This window comes from Tachysurus vachellii, chromosome 15 (assembly GCF_030014155.1).
Source record: "Tachysurus vachellii isolate PV-2020 chromosome 15, HZAU_Pvac_v1, whole genome shotgun sequence".
NCBI lineage: Eukaryota > Metazoa > Chordata > Actinopteri > Siluriformes > Bagridae > Tachysurus > Tachysurus vachellii.
The window spans coordinates 19,542,668-19,570,608 of record NC_083474.1 but is presented as its reverse complement, the minus strand read 5'-3'; the positions used below and the strand labels follow the sequence as shown (position 1 = coordinate 19,570,608).

Sequence of the window (27,941 nt, the reverse complement as noted above, 5' to 3'; positions counted from 1 at the left end):
CCTATACAGCAAGGATGGCTGAACGTCAACGGGCTTGTGAAGAAGCCGTTCTGCCGCAATTCAAGGTGATTGTAAACAAATCTCCTCTAGCCTAGGCTACTTATTGCGCTGGGTGAATGAATAGTCATGCTCTCATATCCTAGCGGTTAGCCAATCGGAGCCAAGCAGCACAGCTCATTTGAATATTCATGAGAACTGGCGCAAATCGAGCTGAGTCTTCCTGCAGGCTTTCTATACCACACTAGAATGGTTTGAAACAAGGTAACCAAGTCATTATTTCCATAAAGAAATGTTAGAGTCCATGGTGAACTTCAGACATTACCACAAAAGTAATGAAATACGTGTGGCAGGGCACCTTTAAAGACTCACATCTCTGTTTTTCTATCTAATCAGTTCCACCACGTCGTTTCCTCCTGAAGGTCTGAGGTGGATTTGATCTGGGTTTTGATCACAGTATGGAAAATTAAAAAAAGAAATAAAAATATGAGGATAAATAAGGAACATGAGCAAAGTGAACTACTGTGCTTAGAGTCACAGAGATATTTTAGTCCTAATCACAGTGAAGATCCACTCACCAGGTCGGTTTAAGTGATTGCACTTGATTGTGCTTCCTTTCTGGCAAACTGAGATAGAAACTCTGAGACAGAAGAGACGTTAACGAGAAAAAAAATCTCGAGACGTTTTAGATTTTGGTCTGTTTTTGTCTATATTTTATTTATATATATATATATATATCTTGTCGCTGTCAGGCAGAAACCTCGTATGTCCAAGTTTGGTAAAGTTCATATTTTTTCACATATCGATGCTATTGGTCAGTCCCCACATGGGTCTGTTATTTTTACAAGTTATTAACCAATCTAAAGTCTTGAAAATAGCTTGAGCGCAAATCTCATAACTCCATTGGACACTTCAACTGTCCACCTCTTCCTCACTCCGCGGGAGAGCTTCACGGCATATTTCTCCTCAAGAAGAGTCGCAACGAATCAACACGTCTTCTGAGGTAAATGTCTTCAAAACACTGGGCTCAAAGAAAAAAAATCTTGACCCCCGCTAGTTCTGGTGCTCGTCTGAGGACAGGAATTTAGCGCAAGACAATCCACTGCAACGCGGACTAAACCCTGTGCACTGCAGATAAGGTACGGCGTTTTTTTAATTTCCTGAAAAGTAACGGTTTTGGAGATACGAGGATTCCGTCTGACAGCGACGAGATGTGTATGTGTGTATATATATATATATATATATATATTATCAGCTTTGTCTCGGATTTATCTTTCTGATTCTGTACCTTTGTATACGGTTCATAGACACAAACTGCACCTTAATGTCATGTTTGGCTCGTTGGTGGAACCGTGAACGAGCCTCAATTCATTAGAGTTTGTTTTTAATATTTCACTACATGGTGATTAAGGAGTTTACGGCAGTTGGTAGACGTCCTTCTTCGGAGCGACTTAGGTTTTATTTCATTTTATACATCTGAGCATTTAAGGGTTAAGGGCCTTCCTCGGGGGCCCCGCAGTGGCAGCTTGGTGGACCTGGGATTGGATCTCGCAACCTTCCAATCTGTAGTCCGACATCTGAACCACTAGGCTACCACGTCATATCAAATCCCGTATGTTCGTGACGTGACCAAGCGTCCAAGAATGAGTTCCAGCTTGAAATGGATTATTTTTCTGTCTTCACATTTCAAGTGCTTTATTCGTTGCTCATTAGTAGGTCATGTGACTGTAACACATCTGAACTCAACACCACCCCCCCCCCCCCCCCCCCACACACACACCACCACCACCACCACCCACCCATACAAGTGTGGTGTCTTTGACACATCGTCTGTATTTTATTGTTGTCTCAGGTCATTTTGGATTTTGCAGGAGACAGTAATTAGGAGTTGTAGACAAGAGTGAACTCCAACATCCCCCACCCACTGCCACACCCACTGCCACACACACACACGCACACACACACACAGGATAATCACGCTGTCTGTACCATCATGTCAGCCTGGACAAAATTTGCATCCTAGAGGCAATTATGACATCACTACATCACCGCAACTCCACCTGCAAAACGATTCCAACCCAAACAGAGCGTTAGCGTGGCACAAATAACAAAGGTGTCCGTAAAGCAGTGACGCCCAATAACGAACCGTTTAGTGAGCCTGAGGTGATGTTTGTTCTTTTAGAGAACATGAGTCCGTGTCATTTCAGTGTAAACAGTACAATTTACACCAAGGCTTAAATATAGCACCCTGCCTCACAGACAGAGACGCGAGAGAGGGAATGAGATTAAATGGCTGTTGTACACATCAGGGGGTTTGTTCACAGCCTCAGCAGTGAGAGCGATTATCACACTGTTTGTTAATGACTGCATTTTCAAATTGTAGTCCGATGTTTCAGTTGGTGTGGCAGGTTTAGTGTCATGCTACCTTGTTATCTATCTATCTATCTATCTATCTATCTATCTATCTATCTATCTATCTATCTATCTATCTATCTATCTATCTGTCTATCTGTCTGAGACTGTCTGTCTGAGACAGTCTGTCTGTCTGTCTGTCTGTCTTTTGGTCTACTTGTCTAGCTCTCTTTGTAACTGTCTTTTTCTATCTATCTGTCTGTCTGTCTGTCTATGTGCTTGTCTGTCTGTCTGTCTATCAGTTTGCCTATTTTTCTGTCTGTCTTTTGGTCTACTTGTCTAGCTCTCTTTCTGTCTGTCTCTGTTTACCTGTCTATCAATCTATCTATCTACTGTATCTATCTGTCTATCAGTCTGTCTATTTTTCTGTCTGTCTTTTGGTCTACTTGTCTAGCTCTCTATCTGTCTGTCTCTGTTTACCTATCTATCTATCTATCTATCTATCTATCTATCTATCTATCTATCTATCTATCTATCTATCTATCTATCGTATCTATCTGTCTATCAGTTTGCCTATTTTTCTGTCTGTCTTTTGGTCTACTTGTCTAGCTCTCTTTCTGTCTGTCTCTGTTTATCTATCTATCTATCTATCTATCTATCTATCTATCTATCTATCTATCTATCTATCTATCTATCTACTGTATCTATCTGTCTATCAGTCTGTCTACTTTTCTGTCTGTCTTTTGGTCCACTTATCTAGCTCTCTTTCCAACTGTCTATTTTTCGATCTATTTGTCTGTCTGTCTGCCTGCTTGTCTGCCTAGCTGTCTGTCTACCTACCGGTCTATCTGCCTTTCTAACTGTCTGCCTGTCTGTCTGTCTCTTTTTACCTGTCTGTCTGTCTGTCTGTCTGTCTGTCTGTAAATGTGTAATCTGTGGTAAATTGCTGTAGTCTATGAGGAATAACCAGGATATGCCAGTTTATTGCTGCTGCTGCTGCTGTAGTAAAATAAATAACTTCAGCGTAACGCTGCTGTTTAATGTCGGTTCACTTCACACCACTGCTTCACTAATTATTTTCTTATAACCGCATCCCTCATGTATTTTATTCCTAATTTATTACACTGATCACAAACACACTCCATAATCATATCTAAGGATTCCTAATAATTCTACATCATTGAGTTTCAGTCGTATTCTCTGACTCGGTTAAATCTCCCTGAGAGAATATCAGTGTGTGGGTTAAACCAAGTCTCTCCCCTCAATCGCAACCTCCGTCCTTTAGCTTTTAAGATTATAAAGACGTCTGACGTTACAGCGATTTAAACATCCGGGTCCATTTATTGTGAAACTAGCAGCCGGTCTCAGCCGTGATCTGTGAAAATATTGTCTGTAATGAGAGACCGCTGCACAGTCTGGCGCTGCCACCCACACGACCTGCGCCGGCTCAGAATAGTCTGCATTTGCACATCTCTGCATGACATGCATCTAAATCCAGGTGACAATCCTGGAGAGATTGCATCATCACGTCTGATAGATGAGCTCATGCTGTATTATTTTCATGAGCAGACACCAACAGAAACCTCATTAGGAGCAAGATTGTCGATTGTTTATTTAAGATCACATTATATTAAGATCACAGCATGAAGGATGAACGCTGAAGGATTTCCAGACAGCTACTAACCCTGTCTGATCCCTGACTGCGGTGGGTGGCTTTTCCTTCCAAGACGTCAAGGTTATAATAGCAGTAACCAGCCTGCAGGGGTTTTTATATGACTGATTAAAAGAAAAAAAATGCCGCTTTATTTATAGAGCACTTTTCCCAAGCCCAAGGCTGTCACTTAAAGATAACAAGAACACGACATGCTCATCAGCGTGCAGCACGAACCTGAACGAGAGCGGTGAGGTAGACGGATAAAACAGGGTGCAGAGACGAGTTAAAGATTTCAGGGATACAGACATCTGGCTTGTGGGAATTCTAATGTTTGTCAGTCGAAGACATGATGCTAATGATAGCAAGGGTAACACGGGGTGCCAATACTTTTGTTCTTGCCGAAGAATTGTCTGTAGCTGACTTGTGCATATAGTGCATTAAGGTACTGTAGGTTGTTCAGCACCGGTCTGTTTCCCTCTATAGAGTAAGAAGGGAATAATAAGGTGTTTGTGCTGTTAGAGGAAAACAGCAGGTCAAAATGACTAATTAACGTGATAACGTTTGTTTGTTTGTTTTGTTTTGTTTTGATACTTTTTTTATTGACTCGTTTAACTTTTTACCAGTTTATAGTTACAGACGGCTCTTTGTGGACATTCTGACCACATAGTGTTCCTTTTCCTGCCTCTATTCCCCTTCTTCCTCCCTTCTCCCCCTCTCCCCCTTCTCTCGCCCTCCCTCCCTCACCTCTTCTTTCTATCACCCCCTCACACCCCATCCCTCTCCCCTACTTTCTCTTTCCTCCCTCTTGCCTCCTCCCTCTCCCTCCCCTCACTCTCTCCTTCTTTCTCTCTGCCCCCTCCCCTCTCTCTTTCTCTCTCTCACTCTCTCTCTCTAAAGTACTTTAATGACAATCATATTCTCATGATTAATAATAATTCTACATACTGTCTCTCCGCCCCCTCCCTCTCTCTCTCTCCCTCTCTCTCTCCCTCCCTCTCCCTCTCTCTCCCTCTCTCTCTCTCTCTCTCTCTCTCTCTCTCTCTCTCTCTCTCTCACTCTCTCTAAAGTACTTTAATGACAATCCTGATTAATAATAATTCTACATACTGTCTCTCTGCCCCCTCCCTCACTCTCTCTCTCTCTCTCTCTCCCTCCTTCTCTCCCTCTCTCTCCCTCTCTCCCTCCTTCTCTCCCTCTCTCTCCCTCTCTCTCTCTCTCTCTCTCTCTCTCTCTCTCTCTCTCTCTCTCTCTCTCTCACTCTCTCTCTTTCTCTCACTCTCTCTCTAAAGTACTTTAATGACAATCCTGATTAATAATAATTCTACATACTGTCTCTCCGCCCCCTCCCTCACTCTCTCTCCCTCTCTCCCTCACTCTCTCTCTCTCTCCCTCTCTCTCTCCCTCTCTCTCTCTCTCTCTCTCTCTCTTTCTCTCACTCTCTCTCTCTAAAGTACTTTAATGACAATCCTGATTAATAATAATTCTACATACTGTCTCTCCGCCCCCTCCCTCACTCTCTCTCTCTCTCTCTCTCTCTCTCTCTCTCTCTCTCTCTCTCTCTCTCTCTCTTTCTCTCACTCTCTCTCTCTAAAGTACTTTAATGACAATCCTGATTAATAATAATTCTACATACTGTCTCTCTGCCCCCGTCTCCCCACCACGTTTATGTAACAGTGAGATAAACATTTATACCACAGGACACTTTCCTGAGTACTTTTATACAATTAGCTGAAACATTTTATTACTTTTATTCTTTAAATAAAACACATTTTGAACCTTACATATTCCCGATACCACAGAAGACACCGAGTCTCCACAAGATCTGAGCTCCTCCAATTAGAGAAAGTAACTCTCGCTCAATCTGTGATGATCTCGAGTCTATAATTATCATCTGATTTGTCACCAGCCTTTTAGTTAAGAGCACAACTAAAGGTCAAACTCTCCAGAAGCTCTGTGGTTGTCCTCAATCATAGATGATTTAGGCTGCAGTCATCAAACCCCTTTATATGTCAGAAATATAGCAGCAGATTATTGACGAATTGTCGCTGGGGTTTTTATGGCTGTCAATCCAGTAACTTTTGTAAAGATTGATAAGCAGGTTTGTGCGATATTGATATTTTTTTTTCCCTACCTGTAAGTTACAGTTTAGGAAAATAAAAATCAGGATAAATGATTTATTAGTCCGGAAATGATAGGACAGCTTTTTAGGTGTAAGAAAAGAACTAAATTGTGTAGTTGAGGAAAACAGCACAGAAAAATAACACTGCAGAAGGAGGAGAAACTAATCATCATAATTGTATTTAATTATTTTCTAATGATCATGGCTGTTAACTTTTATTTAGATGACCTGTAGTCTTTGCCAGAGTAAACACGCTTAAAGTCGATTTAACACGAAAAGGGGCGGGGCTTCCAGGCTGTATCTGTTACCGTCCGAATTCGTACGTCAAATGTCTAGTATCGTGTTTTCATTTAGGAGAAAAATCTGTTATTAGCGTACTTGGTAGAGCACTGACGCACAACGTGAAGGTTGCCAGATTCGGTAATACAATATAATTAAAGTAAACAACCCTGATTGTTAAGTCGGAGTAGAAAATTGGGTAGAAACGGATTAATCATTACATCACACAAGCTGAATTGGTGGCATTATGAACGCTGCGTAGGGAAAAGATTTGTAGCCCAAAACCTGGTTGCTTCTGCCACAAGGATAAGACTTAGCTGTACAGAAATGGTTGTGAGACATCCCAATGGTTGTGAATCTCCCTGTCCATAACCTTAAGTCTTGAACTTTGATGATAAAATCTATAGACAAGAAATGGAGTTTCCTCCTGTTTTGTCGTGTTCGTGTTTAGTATCGAACGTCTTTGTCACGTCTCACTCCACAGTGGTGTTAATATGAAGCTCGTATGAAAGCAGACACTCAGGACTTTAAAAATTTTAGTGTTTTTTTTTTTTTTTTAAAATATTTCTGTTTTTATTTAGCATACTGGGGTTAATATATTCTTAGAAAAGTCCCAAAAATGGTTCATTTTATTTTTCACACAAATGTTTACATCTTCAGAGTAAACGTCGATGTCAAACCCATTTCCGCTCTGTGAGACGACTCAAGTTCTTGTTTATAATCAGCTCAAATTTGAAGGTGTTTATCTTCAACCACTAAAATTCTGTGTAAGATGATCTACAGAGGGAAAAACACACTGAAAGTCCTGACTCACTTTAGATCAGACTCTGAGACAGAAAATGTCCCATGAGTCTGTTTTCTTTCTGCCAAAGTCATAGAACCAGATCCAGTTTACAGGTAAAAGGTGTGAAATGTCACGCTTTGTTTTGTTTTCATGAAGGGTGTCAATAATTTTGGTGCTGTGTCAATCAAATCGAATATCGCTGTATGAAACATCTCCTCCAGTTGCAGTTCAATCGATTTGCTCTTCAGACCATGAAACGATCACTAAAACGTGCATTAAAATGTGCTCGGCGTCTTCAAACGCTTCAGGCTTCATTTCTGTTTTGTTCTCATTTTAGTGCAAACGCTTTTTTTCCTCTTCTGACCTCCAAGCGTGTCGGTCGGCTTCTCGTTTGATGCGTGTTGTGAAGCTCGGAGCGTTCGCGCTCTGAAAAATGCTCCTTTATGGAATTAGAAACATTCCTTTGTTACAAACAAGATGCGGATTTTTGAACGTTGGACGCAATTTATGGAAATTCCGCTTCATTTATACAACTGGCTGCAGACGGCATCAGAGCATCAACACGATACGATGTACAGTATGTATGTGGCGTTTAGGAAAATCACATCAGGGACGTTTGCTGTGGGCCGAATCCGAGCGTGATTATTCCCAGCACCCAGTCGCTCGATTCTTTCAAAGCCCGTGCATCATTTTCCTTTGTTACTTCATCACAAACGCACACGAATAAACCAACAACACCGGATCACCATATTGTATGTTTTATTATTAATCGGCGCTATTACGTTCTGTAAGGTGTCATGTCTGTAAGGAATAACGCTGCGCTTTAACATGAGGAAGTGTTATGATACGTTATAATATACATATACAGCGACAAAGCAGCCAGAGAGCAGGAACGGCAGGTAATAAAGGGCGACGGCTGTGAGGTTTAAAGTGATGCATGGGAGTGGGATCGTGTGTGGGAGTGGGATGATTAGAGAAGGCACTCTGAAGCGCTGTTACTGAAGCACGCTGATGTTGTCCTAAGCGCCGAGGTAATTGATGTGCCGCTGTGAGGAGGAGTGTTTTATAAAAGACCCGGTCCTCATCAAGGACGGAGCGAGAGAGCGAGCGACGCTGCAGAAGATCACGTCATGTCTGCGTTCGTGTCTAGTCCAACTCGCATTTTACAATATTAGTCCAAGTCGCAGCTATAGAAAAGTCACACCAGCTTTCTAGACAAAAAAGGGAGATGTTAACAGTGCTGTGGTTTGAAAATAAAACAAAAATAAGTCTAGTCTCATGAGTCAGACCTGCAGCTGCTGCTAGAGTTTTGGGAGTTTGGCAAAGAAGATAATATTTGATTGAGCATTTTATCAGTGACGGATAGATTCCTGTCAAAACCTTGTTGTGTCTCAGCATTCAAAATTGTTGTGTTCTCCTCTCAGAGACCTCTCTCCTCTCCTCTCCTCTCCTCTCCTCTCCTCTCCTCTCCTCTCCTCTCCTCTCCTCTCCTCTCCTCTGAGACATCTCTCCTCTCCTCTCCTCTCCTCTCCTCTCAGAGACCTCTCTCCTCTCCTCTCCTCTCCTCTCCTCTCCTCTCCTCTCCTCTCCTCTCAGAGACATCTCTCCTCTCCTCTCAGAGACATCTCTCCTCTCCTCTCCTCTCCTCTCCTCTCCTCTCCTCTCAGAGACCTCTCTCCTCTCCTCTCCTCTCCTCTCCTCTCCTCTCAGAGACATCTCTCCTCTCCTCTCAGAGACCTCTCTCCTCTCCTCTCCTCTCCTCTCCTCTCAGAGACCTCTCTCCTCTCCTCTCCTCTCAGAGACATCTCTCCTCTCCTCTCCTCTCCTCTCCTCTCCTCTCAGAGACATCTCTCCTCTCCTCTCCTCTCAGAGACATCTCTCCTCTCCTCTCAGAGACCTCTCTCCTCTCCTCTCCTCTCCTCTCAGAGACCTCTCTCCTCTCCTCTCCTCTCCTCTCAGAGACCTCTCTCCTCTCCTCTCCTCTCCTCTCCTCTCCTCTCCTCTCAGAGACATCTCTCCTCTCCTCTCCTCTCCTCTCCTCTGAGACCTCTCTCCTCTCCTCTGAGACCTCTCTCCTCTCCTCTCAGAGACCTCTCTCCTCTCCTCTCCTCTCCTCTCAGAGACCTCTCTCCTCTCCTCTCCTCTCCTCTCAGAGACCTCTCTCCTCTCCTCTCCTCTCCTCTCAGAGACCTCTCTCCTCTCCTCTCCTCTCCTCTCAGAGACCTCTCTCCTCTCCTCTCCTCTCCTCTCAGAGACCTCTCTCCTCTCCTCTCCTCTCCTCTCAGAGACCTCTCTCCTCTCCTCTCCTCTCAGAGACCTCTCTCCTCTCCTCTCCTCTCAGAGACATCTCTCCTCTCCTCTCCTCTCCTCTCCTCTCCTCTCCTCTCAGAGACCTCTCTCCTCTCCTCTCCTCTCCTCTCCTCTCCTCTCAGAGACCTCTCTCCTCTCCTCTCCTCTCCTCTCCTCTCCTCTCCTCTCCTCTCAGAGACCTCTCTCCTCTCCTCTCCTCTCCTCTCAGAGACCTCTCTCCTCTCCTCTCCTCTCCTCTCCTCTCAGAGACCCTCTCCTCTCCTCTCCTCTCAGAGACCTCTCTCCTCTCCTCTCCTCTCCTCTCAGAGACCTCTCTCCTCTCCTCTCCTCTCCTCTCAGAGACCTCTCTCCTCTCCTCTCCTCTCCTCTCAGAGACCTCTCTCCTCTCCTCTCCTCTCCTCTCAGAGACCTCTCTCCTCTCCTCTCCTCTCCTCTCAGAGACCTCTCTCCTCTCCTCTCCTCTCCTCTCAGAGACCTCTCTCCTCTCCTCTCCTCTCCTCTCCTCTCAGAGACCTCTCTCCTCTCCTCTCCTCTCAGAGACCTCTCTCCTCTCCTCTCCTCTCCTCTCAGAGACCTCTCTCCTCTCCTCTCCTCTCCTCTCCTCTCAGAGACCTCTCTCCTCTCCTCTCCTCTCAGAGACCTCTCTCCTCTCCTCTCCTCTCCTCTCAGAGACCTCTCTCCTCTCCTCTCCTCTCCTCTCCTCTCAGAGACCTCTCTCCTCTCCTCTCCTCTCCTCTCCTCTCAGAGACCTCTCTCCTCTCCTCTCCTCTCCTCTCAGAGACCTCTCTCCTCTCCTCTCCTCTCCTCTCAGAGACCTCTCTCCTCTCCTCTCCTCTCCTCTCAGAGACCTCTCTCCTCTCCTCTCCTCTCAGAGACCTCTCTCCTCTCCTCTCCTCTCCTCTCAGAGACCTCTCTCCTCTCCTCTCCTCTCCTCTCAGAGACCTCTCTCCTCTCCTCTCCTCTCCTCTCCTCTGAGACCTCTCTCCTCTCCTCTCAGAGACCTCTCTCTTCTCCTCTCCTCTCAGAGACCTCTCTCCTCTCCTCTCCTCTCCTCTCCTCTCAGAGACCTCTCTCCTCTCCTCTCCTCTCCTCTCCTCTCCTCTCAGAGACCTCTCTCCTCTCCTCTCCTCTCCTCTCAGAGACCTCTCTCCTCTCCTCTCCTCTCCTCTCCTCTGAGACCTCTCTCCTCTCCTCTCAGAGACCTCTCTCCTCTCCTCTCCTCTCAGAGACCTCTCTCTTCTCCTCTCCTCTCAGAGACCTCTCTCCTCTCCTCTCCTCTCCTCTCCTCTCAGAGACCTCTCTCCTCTCCTCTCCTCTCCTCTCCTCTCCTCTCAGAGACCTCTCTCCTCTCCTCTCCTCTCCTCTCAGAGACCTCTCTCCTCTCCTCTCCTCTCCTCTCCTCTGAGACCTCTCTCCTCTCCTCTCAGAGACCTCTCTCCTCTCCTCTCCTCTCAGAGACCTCTCTCTTCTCCTCTCCTCTCAGAGACCTCTCTCCTCTCCTCTCCTCTCCTCTCCTCTCAGAGACCTCTCTCCTCTCCTCTCCTCTCCTCTCCTCTCCTCTCCTCTCAGAGACCTCTCTCCTCTCCTCTCCTCTCCTCTCAGAGACCTCTCTCCTCTCCTCTCCTCTCAGAGACCTCTCTCCTCTCCTCTCCTCTCCTCTCAGAGACCTCTCTCCTCTCCTCTCCTCTCAGAGACATCTCTCCTCTCCTCTCCTCTCCTCTCCTCTCCTCTCCTCTCAGAGACATCTCTCCTCTCCTCTCCTCTCCTCTCCTCTCCTCTCAGAGACATCTCTCCTCTCCTCTCCTCTCCTCTCAGAGACCTCTCTCCTCTCCTCTCCTCAGAGATCCCTCTCATCTCCTCTCCTCTCCTCTCCTCTGAGACCTCTCTCCTCTCCTCTCCTCTCCTCTCCTCTCCTCTCCTCTCAGAGACCCTCTCCTCTCCTCTCCTCTCCTCTCCTCTCCTCTGAGACCTCTCTCCTCTCCTCTCCTCTCCTCTCCTCTCCTCTCCTCTCCTCTCAGAGACTCCTCTCCTCTCCTCTCCTCTCCTCTCCTCTCTTCTCAGTGTATAGATGGTGCAGATAGATTGCAACCGAATTTGTGTGTACACCCATCTTCCAGTCCGTCAGACGTGGGCAGAATGTCAGAGCAGGATTTCCCAAATCTTTTCTCAAACAGCGGCAGCATATAACCTTTTATAAGCATGCAAAAAATTTGATATTAGCTACAAAATATAAGTATGGTCAAAAAAATCCCATGAAAATGGTGATTTTTTTTTTTTATGTCTGCTTCAAGTGTTTCAGAATTCCCTCCCCTTTTTGCACAGAGTTGCGGAGCTAATCCTGAACGATGTTCTCGTAAAGATGTTTTTACTTTGTGTGATTCCAGCAGACTTTTAAGATGATTACTTGGCGTTCTACAAGATGATGACAGTAAGCTACATAACTAATTTTTGTACTTTTGCCTTTTGTCCTGATGAGACGCTACAGAGACGCAACAGAGACGTTCGGCCTGCTGCTGTTATTCAACATACTGACAATTCTTTTAAATTGTTTACTTTTAGCTATAGCCACTAGCATATTTATTGCTGTCACATGATTTTTTTTGTAAACATACGATGACCTATTATTGGTATTTTAGCTGATTTACGCATAATTTGTCTTCTAGCATCTGCACTGCATTAGCCACTGGTGAAGATGTCACATTACGCATTATAAGGCATTCGATCTCAACTCCTGACCAAAGCTTCAGACTCATCAAAAGCAAGGCTTTGTCTTGTCCATCCGACACAATTCTTATCAAAACTGATGAACTGGTGAATTAAAGCTAACTTAATCGACCTGAGCTAACGGTAGCAGTTGCAAACTCTATATCGTCGCTGTCGGGCGGAATCCTCGTATCTCCAAAACCGTTATTTTTCAGGAAATTAAAAAAACGCCATACCTTATCTGCAGTGCACAGGGTTTAGTCGGCGTTGCAGTGGATTGTCTTGCGCTAAATTCCTGTCCTCAGACGAGCACCAGAACTAGCGGGGGTCAAGATTTTTTTTTCTTTGAGCCCAGTGTTTTGAAGACATTTACCTCAGAAGACGTGTTGATTCGTTGCGACTCTTCTTGAGGAGAAATATGCCGCGAAGCTCTCCCACGGAGTGAGGAAGAGGTGGACAGTTGAAGTGTCCAATGGAGTTATGAGATTTGCGCTCAAGCTATTTTCAAGACTTTAGATTGGTTAATAACTTGTAAAAATAACAGACCCACGTGGGGACTGACCAATAGCATCGATATGTGAAAAAATATGAAATTGACCAAATTTGGACATACGAGGTTTCCGCCCGACAGCGACGATATGTAACATTGTAGATCTGTTTGAAGTGGCACAGCAAGCAGCGAGACTCTGACAGGGAGATCAGTCAACATGCTCATTAGAATACATCAGTTCAATTCAGTTTATTTGTATAGCGCTTTTAACAATGGACATTGTCTCAAAACAGCTTTACAGAAGTGTAGAAACAATAAAAATGTGAAAGTTGACCATCTCTTAACATTTATCCTTGAGCAAGCCTGAGGTGACGATGGTGAGGAAAAACTCCCTGAGATGATATGAGAGAGAAACCTTGAGAGGAACCAGACTCAGAAGTGAACCTCATCCTAATTTGGGTGACACTGGACAGGAAATGACGTCAATGTAAATAATGTCCTTTCTACAACAGTTTGTAGTCGAGTGGAATTGTGTAACCAAGAGCTCCTGAGGAACTAATAGCTCAGCGTCATTTCTGAGATCATTACAGACCAAACATTAAATTCCTTCCTGACGAAGTGTTCAAATGTTCACTGATGAAGACCAGAGCACAAAACTGACTGGGACAGGTGTTAGATCTTATTTACAGGTTTTTTTTTAGCCCCCCATGAGTCCTGGCACTTTAAGATTTTGTCATGCTGAATTTGCAGGAAAATTGATGTTACCAGGAAAAGGCTGTTTGTCAAGAAGGCATCCTGTCACACTTCTCACAGGGATAGATAAGGAACTGTTTCTCTCTCTCTCTCTCGCTCTCGCGCACGCTCTCTCTCGCTCGCGTTCTTTCTCAGAGCGCAGAGGATGCTGTGCATGGCTAATTTGTGAGCAGCATGGACGAGGCTGCCAGCCAGCTGGAGAGAGACCATGTTCACAGCGTGTACGAGAGGATCGCGCCGTTCTTTAATGACAGCCGCTACAAGGCTTGGCCAAGAGTCAAGCAGTTCCTGTTGGAGCAGGAGCCAGGCAGCATCGTCGCTGATGTCGGTAAGGACACAGCATTATTATCTTCTAACCAGCAAAGATGAGCACTCTAGCTTTTCTGGGTTTGATTATGTCCTTGCTGTGACCTTCTGTGCATCTGGATTCTTTGCGCAAGTTAAGTGGTCAAGTGTTTTGTTTTTGTTTTGTTTTTTTCTGTCCATTAAAAAATGATGAGCTTTATTTTGAAGATTACGAGTCTTTTCCGATCCTAAAGGCTTTTAACTTTTCAAGATTCTCTTTTTGGAAACGAGAGACAATTTGTCAGAACAACAAAATTACAAACAGAATGATGTGACCTGAGTGACTAAATAAACCAGACGAGTCGTGTAAAGGAGAAAGCAGTGTTTCTGTAAAGCTGCAGTGTTCTGTTTTGATACTTTGTCCTTTTATAGCCATTGTCTCACCTTGTTAAGATAAACTAATTTTGCATCTTTTTCACCATGACAGGATGTGGCAATGGGAAATATCTGCACATTAACGAAAGCATCTTTAAGATGGGCTGTGACGTGTGCCGGCCCTTGGTGGATTCGGCCTGGAGTCGCGGTCATGAGGTTCAGCTGTGCGACGGCCTGCGTTTACCCTACAGAGACGGCTGCTTTGATGCCGTGCTCTCCATCGCAGGTAATCCACACCAGACAGTCCTACTTCTAGGGGTTTTCCGTTTCAGAGTGCTGTTTGGGGATTGGGGTTTCAGTGTGGTGGTTTTTGGGGGGATTGGGGTTTCAGTGTGGTGGTTTTTGGGGGGATTGGGGTTTCAGTGTGGTGGTTTTTGGGGCAAGTGGGGTTTCAGTGCGATGGTTTTTGGGGCGATTGGGGATATGGCGTTTGTTTTCACTCTGGTCCAAACGCCAGGGCTTCATGTTTCCATGACGACTGACCAGAAAAGACGCACGTGACGTCATGTTTACATGACTCCCGATTGTTAAAATGAGTATCAAATTAACGATAAACTTTAACAACAGAGACACACGTACACACTACACAGGTACGCAGTTTATTTGTCGCGCTGCTGTTTTTTTTTCACGCTCTAGCAGTTAATAAACAGAACTGCATGCGTCTTGCGGAAGAACATTGTAACCGGCGCTACTTCTCTCCGTTTATGACTGTGGACGAGTCACTCACGTCCTGTGCTACTCCACAGCGGCGGCGACCCACTGGACTAAAATATTAATAAAAATTTTAGGGGTTTTTTGCTGAGCTCCTTTTTAGGGGCGCTTCCTTTTTAGGGGCGCTGAGCTCCTTTTTAGGGGCGCTGAGCTCCATTTTAGGGGCGCTGAGCTCCATTTTAGGGGGGCTGAGCTCCATTTTAGGGGTGCTGAGCTCCTTTTTAGGGGTGCTGAGCTCCTTTTTAGGGGCGCTGAGCTCCTTTTTAGGGGTGCTGAGCTCCTTTTTAGGGGTGCTGAGCTCCATTTTAGGGGGGCTGAGCTCCTTTTTAGGGGTGCTGAGCTCCTTTTTAGGGGCGCTGAGCTCCATTTTAGGGACGCTGAGCTCCTTTTTAGGGGCGCTGAGCTCCTTTTTAGGGGCGCTGAGCTCCTTTTAGGGGCGCTGAGCTCCTTTTTAGGGGTGCTGAGCTCCATTTTAGGGGCGCTGAGCTCCATTTTAGGGGTGCTGAGCTCCTTTTTAGGGGTGCTGAGCTCCTTTTTAGGGGCGCTGAGCTCCTTTTTAGGGGCGCTGAGCTCCTTTTTAGGGGCGCTGAGCTCCATTTTAGGGGCGCTGAGCTCCTTTTTAGGGGCGCTGAGCTCCATTTTAGGGGCGCTGAGCTCCATTTTAGGGGGGCTGAGCTCCTTTTTAGGGGTGCTGAGCTCCTTTTTAGGGGTGCTGAGCTCCTTTTTAGGGGTGCTGAGCTCCTTTTTAGGGGCGCTGAGCTCCTTTTTAGGGGTGCTGAGCTAGCCTCGCCCATGATAATAATAATAAACTTTATTTTCTATAGCGCCTTTAAAAGTAGCATCTCAAAGCGCTTCACAGAAGAAAAAGGAAACATACAATTATACAAATAATACGTTAAAATAAGTAAGATATAAAAACACACCAAATAAGAACATACTATCAAAACAAATAAGTTAAAAAAATCAATTTCAAGTAAAAGTTTCCCTAAAGAAATAAGCTTTTAGGGAGGATTTAAAGACATTAAGGGATTCTGTTTGCCTAATCCGAACAGGCGAGGAAGGGAGTCTTGGAGCTACAGAAGTAAATGCCCGATCACCCATAGATTTTAAACGGGTATGTGGGACGATTAAAAGGCCATTTTCCGAAGAGCGGAGAGCACGCACATGTGTGTAGTGAGGAGTCAAACCATTCAAAGCTTTGTAGGTAAGCATAAGAACTTTAAAATCCACCCGAAATCTGACAGGGAGCCAATGTAAGGACTCCAAGACCGGAGTGATGTGATCCCTTGTCCTGGTTCCAATGAGGATTTGGGCGGCTGAATTTTGATCCAAGCTGTAATTTATTTAGGGTAGCGTTTGAGACCCCGACCAGCAAAGCATTACAATAATCAATACGAGAGAACACAAAGATATTAATCAGCTTTTCAGCCACCGGGAGTGACAGCATAGGACACAATTTGGCAATGTTTTTTAAATGAAAGAATGATGTGTTTACAGTGTTCTGGACATGGGGAACAAATGTTAAATGTGCATCAAATATCAGCCCTAAATGTTTTAGTTGGTGAACTCTAGAGAATAGTGAAGAAAACAAAAAACATTGAGTGAGTGACAGTTCTGCTGGTGGAAACACCATGTTGACAGATTGGGTCAAACTGTCAGGAAGGATACAGTAACTTTATATAATCAAAAATTTCAACCTTTGTTAAAAGAAAAGCATTTCTTTCTGCGCATCATGGTTGTCAAGAGTGATTATATACACGTGTATAGATGTTCCTAATAAAGAGGATGGTGTGAGTCTAAAGTTAGTTCTTGGATTATTTTGCATTGTAAGCATCACAAAATAAACCCTACAACTTGTGATCCAAGGATGAAACAACAGACATTTTGTGGTTAAGAGGTTTAAACACTGCTTATTCTAACATTTTTATTTCCCATGTTTATTATGCTCAGATCATTACCCAGAGCATTTTCTGTTATTCACATTAATAAAGTAAAAACAAACAGCAAAGATTTCCATGCCTTTAATAAACCTGACTCACTGGGTGCGTAGGTACTTAATAACTTTAAGGCACAGCACAAAACAGGAAACAGTGACTCACACACACTTATGAACACTGCTGTTCTATTTCAGTCTGATCTTATGGAGAGTTTGTTAAAATATGGATGAACAAGAGTGGAATTTGTTTGGTATAAAAATAAAACTGTAAGAAAAGGTAAGGACTACAAGCTGTGACTAACCTCATCTCTTGTACCTTAAAGGTGGGGTCTCCGTTGTTTGAAAGCCAATGTTGACATATAAAATCACCAAAACAAACACGCCCCTAACCCTAATGGGTCCCGCCCCTGTATTGATAGCTCCACCCACACATACATACGTAACCCAGGCAACTAATGTAAAGAAATGTGTCTTTATCATAGCTGAAGGGAAGAACAATACGATTGCAGATAAACAAACAAGCAAAAATGACACACAAGCATAATCATGTAAAGGACGACATATTAGTTCTGTGTAACAAAGCAAGACCAACGTTACTCACCTATCGAGAAGGAAAAAAGCGCCTCGGCGTCTTAAGTAAAGTTGGCCGCATATTCACAGATTGGAGTTTCCCGAGTCAATAACTCCTGAGCTAAACGCTGTTACTACACAAAACACGGTTGTAGCTGCGTCTCTACATTACTACGATAGAAAAGAGGTGTTATTTGTGTAGTAACAGTGTTTAGCTCAGGAGTTATTGACTCAGGAAACTCCAATCTGTGAATATGTGACCAACTTCCTGCTCCTTCAGTTCTCTCCAGCGCTGGAAAGCTGATCCTATATTAACACGTCCTACTTCTTACCTTATCGTAAGTCTTTCTTCGCTTTCTTTCTTTGTTTTTATCCTCCATGTCAATGTTAAAACCGCTTTCTGCTAATGTCACACATGCCCACTGAACACTCTCTCCGCCCATATTGACAAGACACGCCCCTTTCTGCTCATTGGCTACACATTTGTTTTGTTTTTGTTCAGTTTGTCGTCCCGACTCGGTTTTCTGAAGCATTTCTCAAACAACGGAGACCCCACCTTTAACATACAGTACATGGTCATACAAATTGTTGGTCATTTTCACATCATCCATAGGCAAGATTCAAGGTCACCTTTCGCACAAAATATTAATGGTTTTACTCTGATTTAAAATAAAAACCTGTCCTTTTCTAGTTATAGAAAAACATTAAACATTTTAGCACAACTCCTGATCGTCCTTACAGTCCTCTGGCTTAAACAATTCCTCAGATTTAGCTTGCTTTACTTCTTCATGAACACACTTACCATTACATAATAATCTTACTTTATGTCTCAATAATGAGCTACTTTATTTATTTATTTTTATTTTCTATTGTTGCAATTTTAGCAAAAGTAGAAACTTTAAATAAAACGTGTCAGCTTTTTTTTACAGCTTGACTTTCCTATAACTTTATAGGTTTTAGTATTCAGTACCCTACTCAGCTCTCCCATCATCTGCTCTGCTTCCCTGTTATTAATTGTCATATTAATGCCCCAGCACATGCCATATATCTTTATTAAAGCAGGATGGTGTGTACAAAACAAACTCTGTTACTTGGATACGGAAGCTTTTCTGTGTGTAGGTCACCTGGCAACCCTCGGTCATCCTGAGGGAGTCTGTTACTGCGACCGTTCACGAGTGCAGAGGGTCATGTTGCTAATTGAATGCTGCTGTGTATCAAAGTTCTCTTCTGCTCTGTCTTGTTGTAAGAGGTGGGATTTAAATAGCTTACACAGATTCTTCGATTGTATTAAATTTTTTATTCTAATGCACATCATGTTGAAAGTAAAATATTTGCTGATAAGAGTACATTTGTCTCATTTATATGACATCAGAAAGATTGGAGATTTAATCGCAATTAATGGCTCGGCTTTTGCGTGTGTGTGTGTGTATTTGTGTGTGTGTGTATTTGTGTGTGTGTGTATTTGTGTGTGTGTATTTGTGTGTGTGTATTTGTGTGTGTGTATTTGTGTGTGTGTATTTGTGTATTTGTGTGTGTGTGTGTGTGTGTTTGTGTGTGTTTGTGTGTGTGTGTGTGTGTGTATTTGTGTGTGTGTGTATTTGTGTATTTGTGTGTGTGTGTATTTGTGTATTTGTGTGTGTGTGTATTTGTGTATTTGTGTGTGTGTGTGTATTTGTGTATTTGTGTGTGTGTGTGTGTGTGTATTTGTGTGTGTGTGTGTGTGTGTATTTGTGTGTGTGTGTGTGTGTGTATTTGTGTGTGTGTGTGTGTGTTTGTGTGTGTGTGTGTGTATTTGTGTGTGTGTGTGTGTTTGTGTGTGTGTGTATGTTTAAAGAAATTGTCATACTGAGCAGTAAACAGTAAAAGAACCAGTAATAAAACGTTGTAGAGGAAATACCCAAACAACCTGAGGAAGACCAAAAATTTAGGTTTTTATTAATTAAATTTTATTTTTAGGTTTTAATAAAATGATTTTTTTTATTTAGGTTTTATAAAATGTTATTATTAGGTTTTAATAAAATTAAATACTTTAAAATTAAAGTATTTCAATCTTTGAACCTTCTGAAGAACACCGATAAATCTGTAGACTAAAAATTGATAGAATTTGTCATGACCGCGTCTCGGTCTACCGGAGGCCGTCCACCAAAAGTCAGCGATCAGGTAAGTCTGAAAAGCAATCCTGAGTTCAAGGATAATTCTGATGACACGATGCTTCCACCACCAGGCTTCACTGTAGGGAGGTGGGATGTGTAGGGGATGAAAGCAGGCATCTTCATCTACTTCACATGTGGAGTTTCACAGCTATGATTGTACTGTGAACAGCTTCTCAGTACTGTGAATGAGCAGAGATTTTCTCCAGCTCTTTCCTTGCTCTCTCTGTTGTTACTCAGTAATTCCCTCTGTACTCGGGAACAGCATTATGAAATGATTTTGAAAAGTCCTGTTCATCTCCCCACATTCATTCTCATCACTGAAGCTCTTTTTCCTTTGCAGTCATCCACCACATGTCGACCAAAGAGCGTCGCGTCCGGGCACTAAAAGAAATATCGCGTACGTTAAGAGTAGGAGGGCGAGTCATGATCTACGTGTGGGCCATGGAACAGAAAAGACGCAAGTTCGAGAAGCAGGACATCTTTGTGCCGTGGAACCCCAACCCTCCTTTATCCTCTACCTCGAGAGGACGTCTCAGACCCAGGCTGCGAGGCAGCGGAACCCAGAGCATTAGCGAAGCCACAGAGTCTGACGAAATGCACAGGAACACAAAAAGCACATCGTCAATGGTGGATGAAGAAGATCCAGGGAGCCCAGCGCAGCAGAGGAAGCAGAAGCTCTGGTTTTTCTCCAGGTCTCTGGACTCTGTGCTGGATTTAAGCAGCCTCAGCGTGTCTCGCTCATCCTCTAGAGAGCTCAGCGTTTTCTGCAGCCCCACTGACGAACCTGAGGCGAGAACCCAAGCGAGAAGCACAAGAGGGCGAGCTCTGATCAGACAAGTGTCTAGCTTCTTCACAAACCCATCCTCTAGGAACAGCCTAGAAGAGGACGTCTTTGTCTCTGAGCCGCACGAGCAGATGCAGAAAGCCGAGTGTAGTGGCGTCAACGGGACGGTTTCGGTCGCGCTGGTGCAGGACTGCTCATCAGTACCGTTACCGGATCTGGTGTCTCGACAGAGGGAGCGCTCGGGGAGCGAACATCTCGGAGAGGACGATGCAGGAGATATCGGACAGGAAAGCGCGGTGTCCCTGACGCAGCATGAGGAGTGGAGTAAAGACCAGCTGAACGAGTCATGTCTGCGCTATTACCATGTCTTCAGAGAGGGAGAACTGACGCAGCTGATCGAGGAACATGTCGAGGAACTTCATATCCTGCAGACCTACTTGGATCATGCCAACTGGTGTGTGGTGGCTGAGAAGGTCCATGTGTGGAGGGTTTGAGTTTGTTTGTTTGTTTATTTATCTAAATATTTATTTTTTTAAGTGTGTTTTTTAAATTGTTAGTCTTTTTTTTTTTTTTTTTTTTTTTTTTTTTTTTTTTTTTTTTAATTTATTTTAGGGTTTGAATCATTTTGATTGAAACAATTTGACGTTTGGTTTGTAATAGTCTCCCAGAAGCATGGTGAAGATAAGATCGACGGAGAGAGAGAGAGAGAGAGAGAGAGAGAGAGAGATCCATGTAATGATCGCTCAACCGTTTAACACGATCTTGCTGCTGTGACGCTTTTATTACAAGCTCAACATTTTTCTTATTGGCTTTTTCTTGTCTTTTTTTTTTAAGTTGTAATTTATACTGTATGTATCTCTCTTTTTTTCCACCAACTAAGGCAATGTAAAAGATTTAAAAGTTTACTAATATCCCTTATGGCACTGATTTTCATGGCAAATACAATACTGTTAGCTGTCTTAAGCAATCCCTGCCTGAAACAGACGTCAATGCACATCGTCGTACTGAACCAAACAATGTGAGCACATAACTAGCATTTAAATAGTGAATGCTCCCGTCTCAGGAGTTTGTTTTTCTCTCGTGTGATGGTGGTGTATCGTGTTTTAATGTTTACTTAAAGATGATCTGTAATATTGCTGCTTGTTGGATCTCAGTACATTGCACAAAAAAAATCCTCCCTTCCTATAAAACTTAACTGCTGGTGTTGAACATTTTAATGCTGATGTACTTTTTTTATTTGTGCCATGCCACGGGTTTTTCCTTTGTAAACTTGAATGATGTTTTTTTTTATTTATTAAACTGTGTTCTTACTGTATATTTAATAAATTGTGTATAATTGTATGCGTAAGTGAATAAATAGGCTATATTTTATTCTCATCTACTCGGGTGTTGTGTGATAATTTCACGTCTCTCTTAAGGACGTCGGTAATAAAGACGTCAGGAACAGTTTTTATATCCAGTTTAATGAGATCTGTCTCTATCTATCTATCTATCTATCTATCTATCTATCTATTGTATCTATCTATTGTATCTATCTATTGTATCTATCTATCTATCTATCTATCTATTGTATCTATCTATCTATCTATCTATCTATCTATCTATTGTTTCTATTTATTGTATCTATCTATCTATCTATCTATCTATCTATCTATCTATCGTTTCTATAGTAACCGTCAAAACAAGTAAAAAAGAGAAAGTCCAGTGTAAGCATTGATGTAAGTTTTCCGAAAGGAGAATCTGATGTAATATTTATGGACAGAGTCTCCAGCATCAACTATTTTACATTTATTTTCCGCCGTATGAAAGTCACAAGCCAGCATTTTATTCCAATGTTTAATAGTTCTGCGAGATCGAGTTAAACAGTAAGTTTAAATGTGCAACAGACGTGAGAATGAATTTATCTTATACTAAAGGAACCTGGACAGACTTTAAGAGCCGGAGTACTGAATTAAATGGAGATTATTTAGAAGAATTATTTCTCCTTATTTATAAAAATACATAAAAATTGGAAACAGTTCTAAATGGACAATACTAAATGGAAATAATTATAATATTCCTGTAATAGTTCCTTAATCACTAAAATTCTTTACATTTCAGTCATAGATTCCTTGATGAAGTAATTAATTGCAACTTTTTTATTTTATTTGACTTTTTTTTATTAAATAAAATAATAAATTAAATGTATAATTAATTTATTTGCATTTTGTTAAAATATATTTATTTTACAAATGTAGCTGTAATTATTATTAATAATAATAATAATAATAATAATAATAATAATAAGAAGAAGAAGAAGATAAAGAACAGTAAGTTGTTTTCCAAGCACAAAGGAATAAAATTGCAGTAAGTATTTAAAAAAAAAAAAAAAGGTTTTGTGCTATTTTTAATAAACTATCAATCAAAAAGTATTAATACAGCTTTGGGGTAATCACTGATATTAGTCTGAAGGACAATCGTCTTCTTGCCACGTCTGTAATCATTTCAGTGTAGTTACACAGCCATTGCACATTGTACCACTTAGAAACCACGGAGATGGATTTGTCCTGCATTTGATATGAAGTGTTTTGCTCTCAAGTCTCAATCAGTGAACTTTAACAAAGAATGAAATTTGCTGATTACACAATTGCACTTTTCTGACCATATAGTGCACAGTTATAGAAAGGAAACTGATATATAATGAGGTTTCTTCCTCATATCGTCTCAGGGAGTTTTTCCTCACCACCGTCACCTCTGGCTCCGTTATTTATAAACTTAAAATATACAGTAGATCCTGAATTTATCTATTTCTGTAAAGCTGTTTGGTGACAATGTCCATTGTTAAGAGCACCGTACAAATAAAACTGAACTGAATTGAAGGTGAAGCTTTTTAAAAGCACAAGTTATACGTATTAGATGCTCTGGACCAAAATTATTTATTAGCATCCATGGCACAGGTTTCAGAAAATGGACACTTTTACACTTGTAGTTCTTCCTTTTATGTAAAAATAATTCAATTCAATTCAAATTTATTTGTATAGCAGTTTTAACAGTGGACGTTGTCTCGAAGCAGCTTTACAGAACATAAACATAATACATAAAGTTTAATATTATATAAAGATTAATTTTAGACTTATGCTTAAATGTGTTTGTATTTATCCCCAATAAACAAGTCTGAGGTGACTGAGGTGACTGTGGTGAGGAAAAACTCCCTTAGATGGAAGAGGAAGAAACCTCGAGAGGAACCAGACTCAAAGGTGAACCTCATCCTCATTTGGGTGACACTGGAGGGTGTGATTATAACCTGTTATAAACACCAGAGAGTGTTATTATGAATAATGTCCATTCTACAGTCAGATACAGTCTGATAATTGTGTATTGATGAGGAGGTTGTTGTCCTCAAAGACCACATGGAGTTTGATTTCTTTAAATATCTGAAATCTTAACACAACTGAAGCTGGTACGTTTCTGGATGCCTCAGGATCCTCAGGTTGACCTCTTCTCAGCGAAGGTCTGAAATCTTCACAAATAAGCGAAATTCATATCTGACAATAAAATGTATTTTTTTTCCATGTAACCTGCAGCAATATTTATGACTACTTGTGTTTTTTTGTGTTGTTTTGTTTTAATTCTATTACTGTGATAAATAAAATAGACAGAAGTAACAAACACTCGACTGTAACACAGTTACTGCTTACTGCAACATCATCTACCACAAACTCTAGAATGTACCTGTGACTGGACTATAAAGTCATTCTGCTAGACTGCCATCAACCTTTATGACTTTATGGCTAAACTCCATGGAAGCTTTCAGAAAATCTTTTTCAGGCACCACGTTTTATGAGGGTAAGTAGCTTTGTGTGTGTGTGCGTGTGTGTGTGTGTGAGAGAGAGAGAGAGAGAGAGAGAGAGACATCTGGATTCTGATTGGTCTGGATCTGGATTAGTTTTCTATAGCAGTGGCTCTGACAGTGACACAGCTGTAAATCACAGGTTTATATTAATGTGTTCATTCTAACGTTCACTCAGAAAGGTGTGAGATTGCTGAAACGAAGGAGATGGAAATCTTATTAACGAGAGAGAGAGAGAGAGAGAGAGAAAGAGAGAGAATTTTTAACTACACACTCTTCTTTTTATGTTTTTGTGTCAAATCTGCCACACAAGTCCCTGTTTGACTAACCAATCAAATTACAGACCCCAAAACACTGTGGTTTATTATTATTGTTATTATTTTTAAGAGGAGGAAGAAGAAGAAGAACAACAACGGCAACGACAACGACAAAAACTCAGGATTCGACAACTCAGAATATGAATATCTGATATTATAATTTAAAAAGTCCACTTTCCATCTCATTATATTTGTAAAAGAAACTGCAGCCTGAAACACAGCCTTTAATTCCAGCTTGTGTAATGGAGCATGTCGGACTGCTCCGTGGTGCTCAGATCAAATCAATGCCAAACAGCAGACTTGTGTCCTGTTAAAAGATTAAAGCCTGTTCCTTAGTCTATCATTTTAAATATTTAAACAAATCCCATAGTAAACAGCATGGTAAGTAATATATTGACCAGATTAGTAATCCAGCACAGATAAAATGAAACAGCCGAATGTTTTAATGTTTGTAGTTTGTAATGCTTGTAGTGTTTGCTGTACAGTAGTATATAGTTTTTTTTTAATGCTATTATTTATGGCTTGATTAAAAAAAAATTAAAAATGGCCCAGTGGACTAATGGATAAGGCATCAGCCGCCGGAGCTGGGGATTGTGGGTTTGAATCCCATCTGGATTGTACACTTTCGGGAAATGGTTAAGATGTTGGACTAATGATCAGAAGGTCGAGAGCTCAAATCACAAGGTCACCAAGTTGCCACTCCTCGGCCCCTGAACAAGGCCTTTAGCCATCAATGTTCTTCTGTTCTTGATTGCTCTAACATGACTGAAGGTGGATTGGAGACTCTAGTGTGGCCCTGTGTGTGTGTGTGTGTGTGTGTGTGCCAAGTGATGAATTGTCATCCCGTTCAGGTTGTATGGCCTCACACCCAGTATTCCCAGAATAGACTCTGAATCCACTACAATCCTGACCAGTATAAAGCGCTTAATGAAGAAGAATGAATGAAAATGTATTTTGTATTTCAAATTGTCATTATTAGTTTTCAGCATGCTCATATATTCTCCAGAAGGTTTTGGATTGATGCTGACAACTGAGTAAGAAGGAAGACTTTTGTATTGTATTGTATTGTATTGTATTGTATCGTATTGTATTGTATTGTATTGTATCATATTGTATTGTATCATATCGTATCGTATCGTATCGTATCGTAATGTATCGTATTGTATCGTATTGTATTGTATTGTATTGTATCGTATCGTATCGTTTTGTATCGTGTCGTATTGTATTGTATTGTATCGTATCGTATCGTATGGTATTGTATTGTATTGTATTGTATCGTATGGTATTGTATTGTATTGTATTGTATCGTATCGTATGGTATTGTATTGTATTGTATCATATTGTATTGTATCATATCGTATTGTATCATATCGTATCGTATCGTATCGTAATGTATCGTATTGTATCGTATTGTATTGTATTGTATTGTATCGTATCGTATCGTTTTGTATCGTGTCGTATTGTATTGTATTGTATCGTATTGTATCGTATTATATTGTATCATATTGTATTGTATCGTATTGTATCGTATTGTATCGTATCGTATTGTATCGTATTGTATTGTATCGTATTGTATTGTATCGTATTGTATTGTATCGTATTGTATTGTATTGTATTGTATCGTATTGTATTGTATGGTATCGTATCGTTTTGTATCGTGTCGTATTGTATTGTATTGTATCGTATTGTATCGTATTATATTGTATCATTTTGTATTGCATCGTATTGTATCGTATCGTATCGTATTGTATTGTATTGTATCGTATTGTATTGTATCGTATTGTATTGTATTGTATCGTATCGTATTGTATCGTATCGTATTGTATTGTATCGTATTGTATCGTTTTGTATCGTGTCGTATTGTATTGTATTGTATCGTATTGTATTGTATTGTATCGTATTGTATCGTATTGTATCGTATTGTATTGTATTGTATTGTATCGTATTGTATCGTATTGTATTGTATTGTATCGTATTGTATCGTATCGTATCGTATTGTATCGTATCGTATTGTATTGTATCGTATTGTATTGTATCGTATTGTATTGTATTGTATCATATTGTATTGTATCGTATCGTATTGTATTGTATCGTATCGTATCGTTTTGTATCGTGTCGTATTGTATTGTATTGTATCGTATTTTATCGTATTATATTGTATCATATTGTATTGTATCGTATTGTATCGTATTGTATCGTATTGTACTGCATTGTATTGTTAGATTTAAAAAATATAATTTTTTACATTTGAATTTTAATGTTTTAATTTAATTTTTCATTTTAATTCGAACGTTTTAAGACACTATATTTGAATACATCTGGAGGAAAGTACAAGACGAAAGGAAGCGACTCTTTTAGGAGCTCAGTGTTGTGCTCTGTAATAAAGTGTTAGGGGGAAAAAGCTCAAAGCATTTTGGATCATTTTATATAGAATATGGTTTATTTAATGATTAATTGTACTCGCTGTACGGTTTGCTGCAGTTGTGGAAATATGTGTAAATAAAAATGTTGCTGGAGATGTTAGATGTACAAGGATTGTACATCAAGATTATAAGCCTGCAGGGTTTTCCTCTGAACAGTGCTGCCCTCTACTGGTGAGGAGCTTCCTCTGTTACACAGGCAACAGACTGCCACATGATTGGCTCATTGGATAAATGCAGAATTGAGGAGTATAATGACTGGATATAGCATAAAGTCATAGTATAAATAATACTCTAAGCATTTAGTTTATACATATACAAAATGAGGCCTGGAAACAAGACTAGAGGGTCTGGGGTATTTATTTATAAATAGTGGTATAATTCACAAGCAACCACTAACAAAGTCTTTATCATTATAATCGCGTTCCAGATAATAGGATTAGTGATTGTTTGATTAGATTTAATTCAAATCTAAATGATTCTATTAAATCTAATTGAGTCTATAAATAATGTCAAATTGAATGTAATGTTATTTTTATATTTTATAAGTGTGTGTGTGTGTGTGTGTGTGTGTGTGTGTGTGTGTTTAAAGGATAAAATATAATATAAATCATAGTTTCATCTTCTTGTATAAAAGTAGAGGTGTCAGGAAAGTCTCAGTGCTCCCATGTGTACGTGTGTTCCAGGGTTTATTTTATTCTTATTTATTTATTTAATTTTTTAGTAAAATGTAGTAAATTTCAGTAATTGCACAGCTGCCATTTTCTCTTGTAAAATTTACGTATCCTCTGTAAATCATACTAATCAAATGCTTATTTTCCATGCCTCTGACACTGGAGACTCCTTCTTACAAAAAGTCTAAGTAAGTTGTTAAGATAACAACAATACTGGAAAATGTAATTAAAGCGCGACAATCAGGGTTGACCAATCAGGGTTGACCAATCAGGGTTGACTAATCAGGGTTGACTAATCAGGGTTGAGCGTGGGGTTAATATAGTATAAAATAGAGTAAATCATAGATTTATCATGAAAATGTCCTCAAATATTGTGATGTATCCGA

At 41.2% G+C, this 27,941-nt stretch overlaps 1 protein-coding gene across 1 annotated transcript in view; it reads left to right on the top strand.

The window, feature by feature from the left end:
- Positions 1 to 20,850, top strand: part of trmt9b (tRNA methyltransferase 9B) — a 24,193-nt gene extending 3,343 nt beyond the window's left edge. Inside the window, exons 2-4 of the mRNA XM_060888314.1 lie at positions 13,577 to 13,769; positions 14,214 to 14,387; positions 19,872 to 20,850. Of these exons, the coding sequence (XP_060744297.1) occupies positions 13,616 to 13,769; positions 14,214 to 14,387; positions 19,872 to 20,809 (1,266 nt within the window). The 5' untranslated portion in view covers positions 13,577 to 13,615 and the 3' untranslated portion in view covers positions 20,810 to 20,850. The remainder of the gene's footprint in view (positions 1 to 13,576; positions 13,770 to 14,213; positions 14,388 to 19,871) is intronic.
- The last annotated feature ends 7,091 nt before the right edge of the window (positions 20,851 to 27,941 follow it).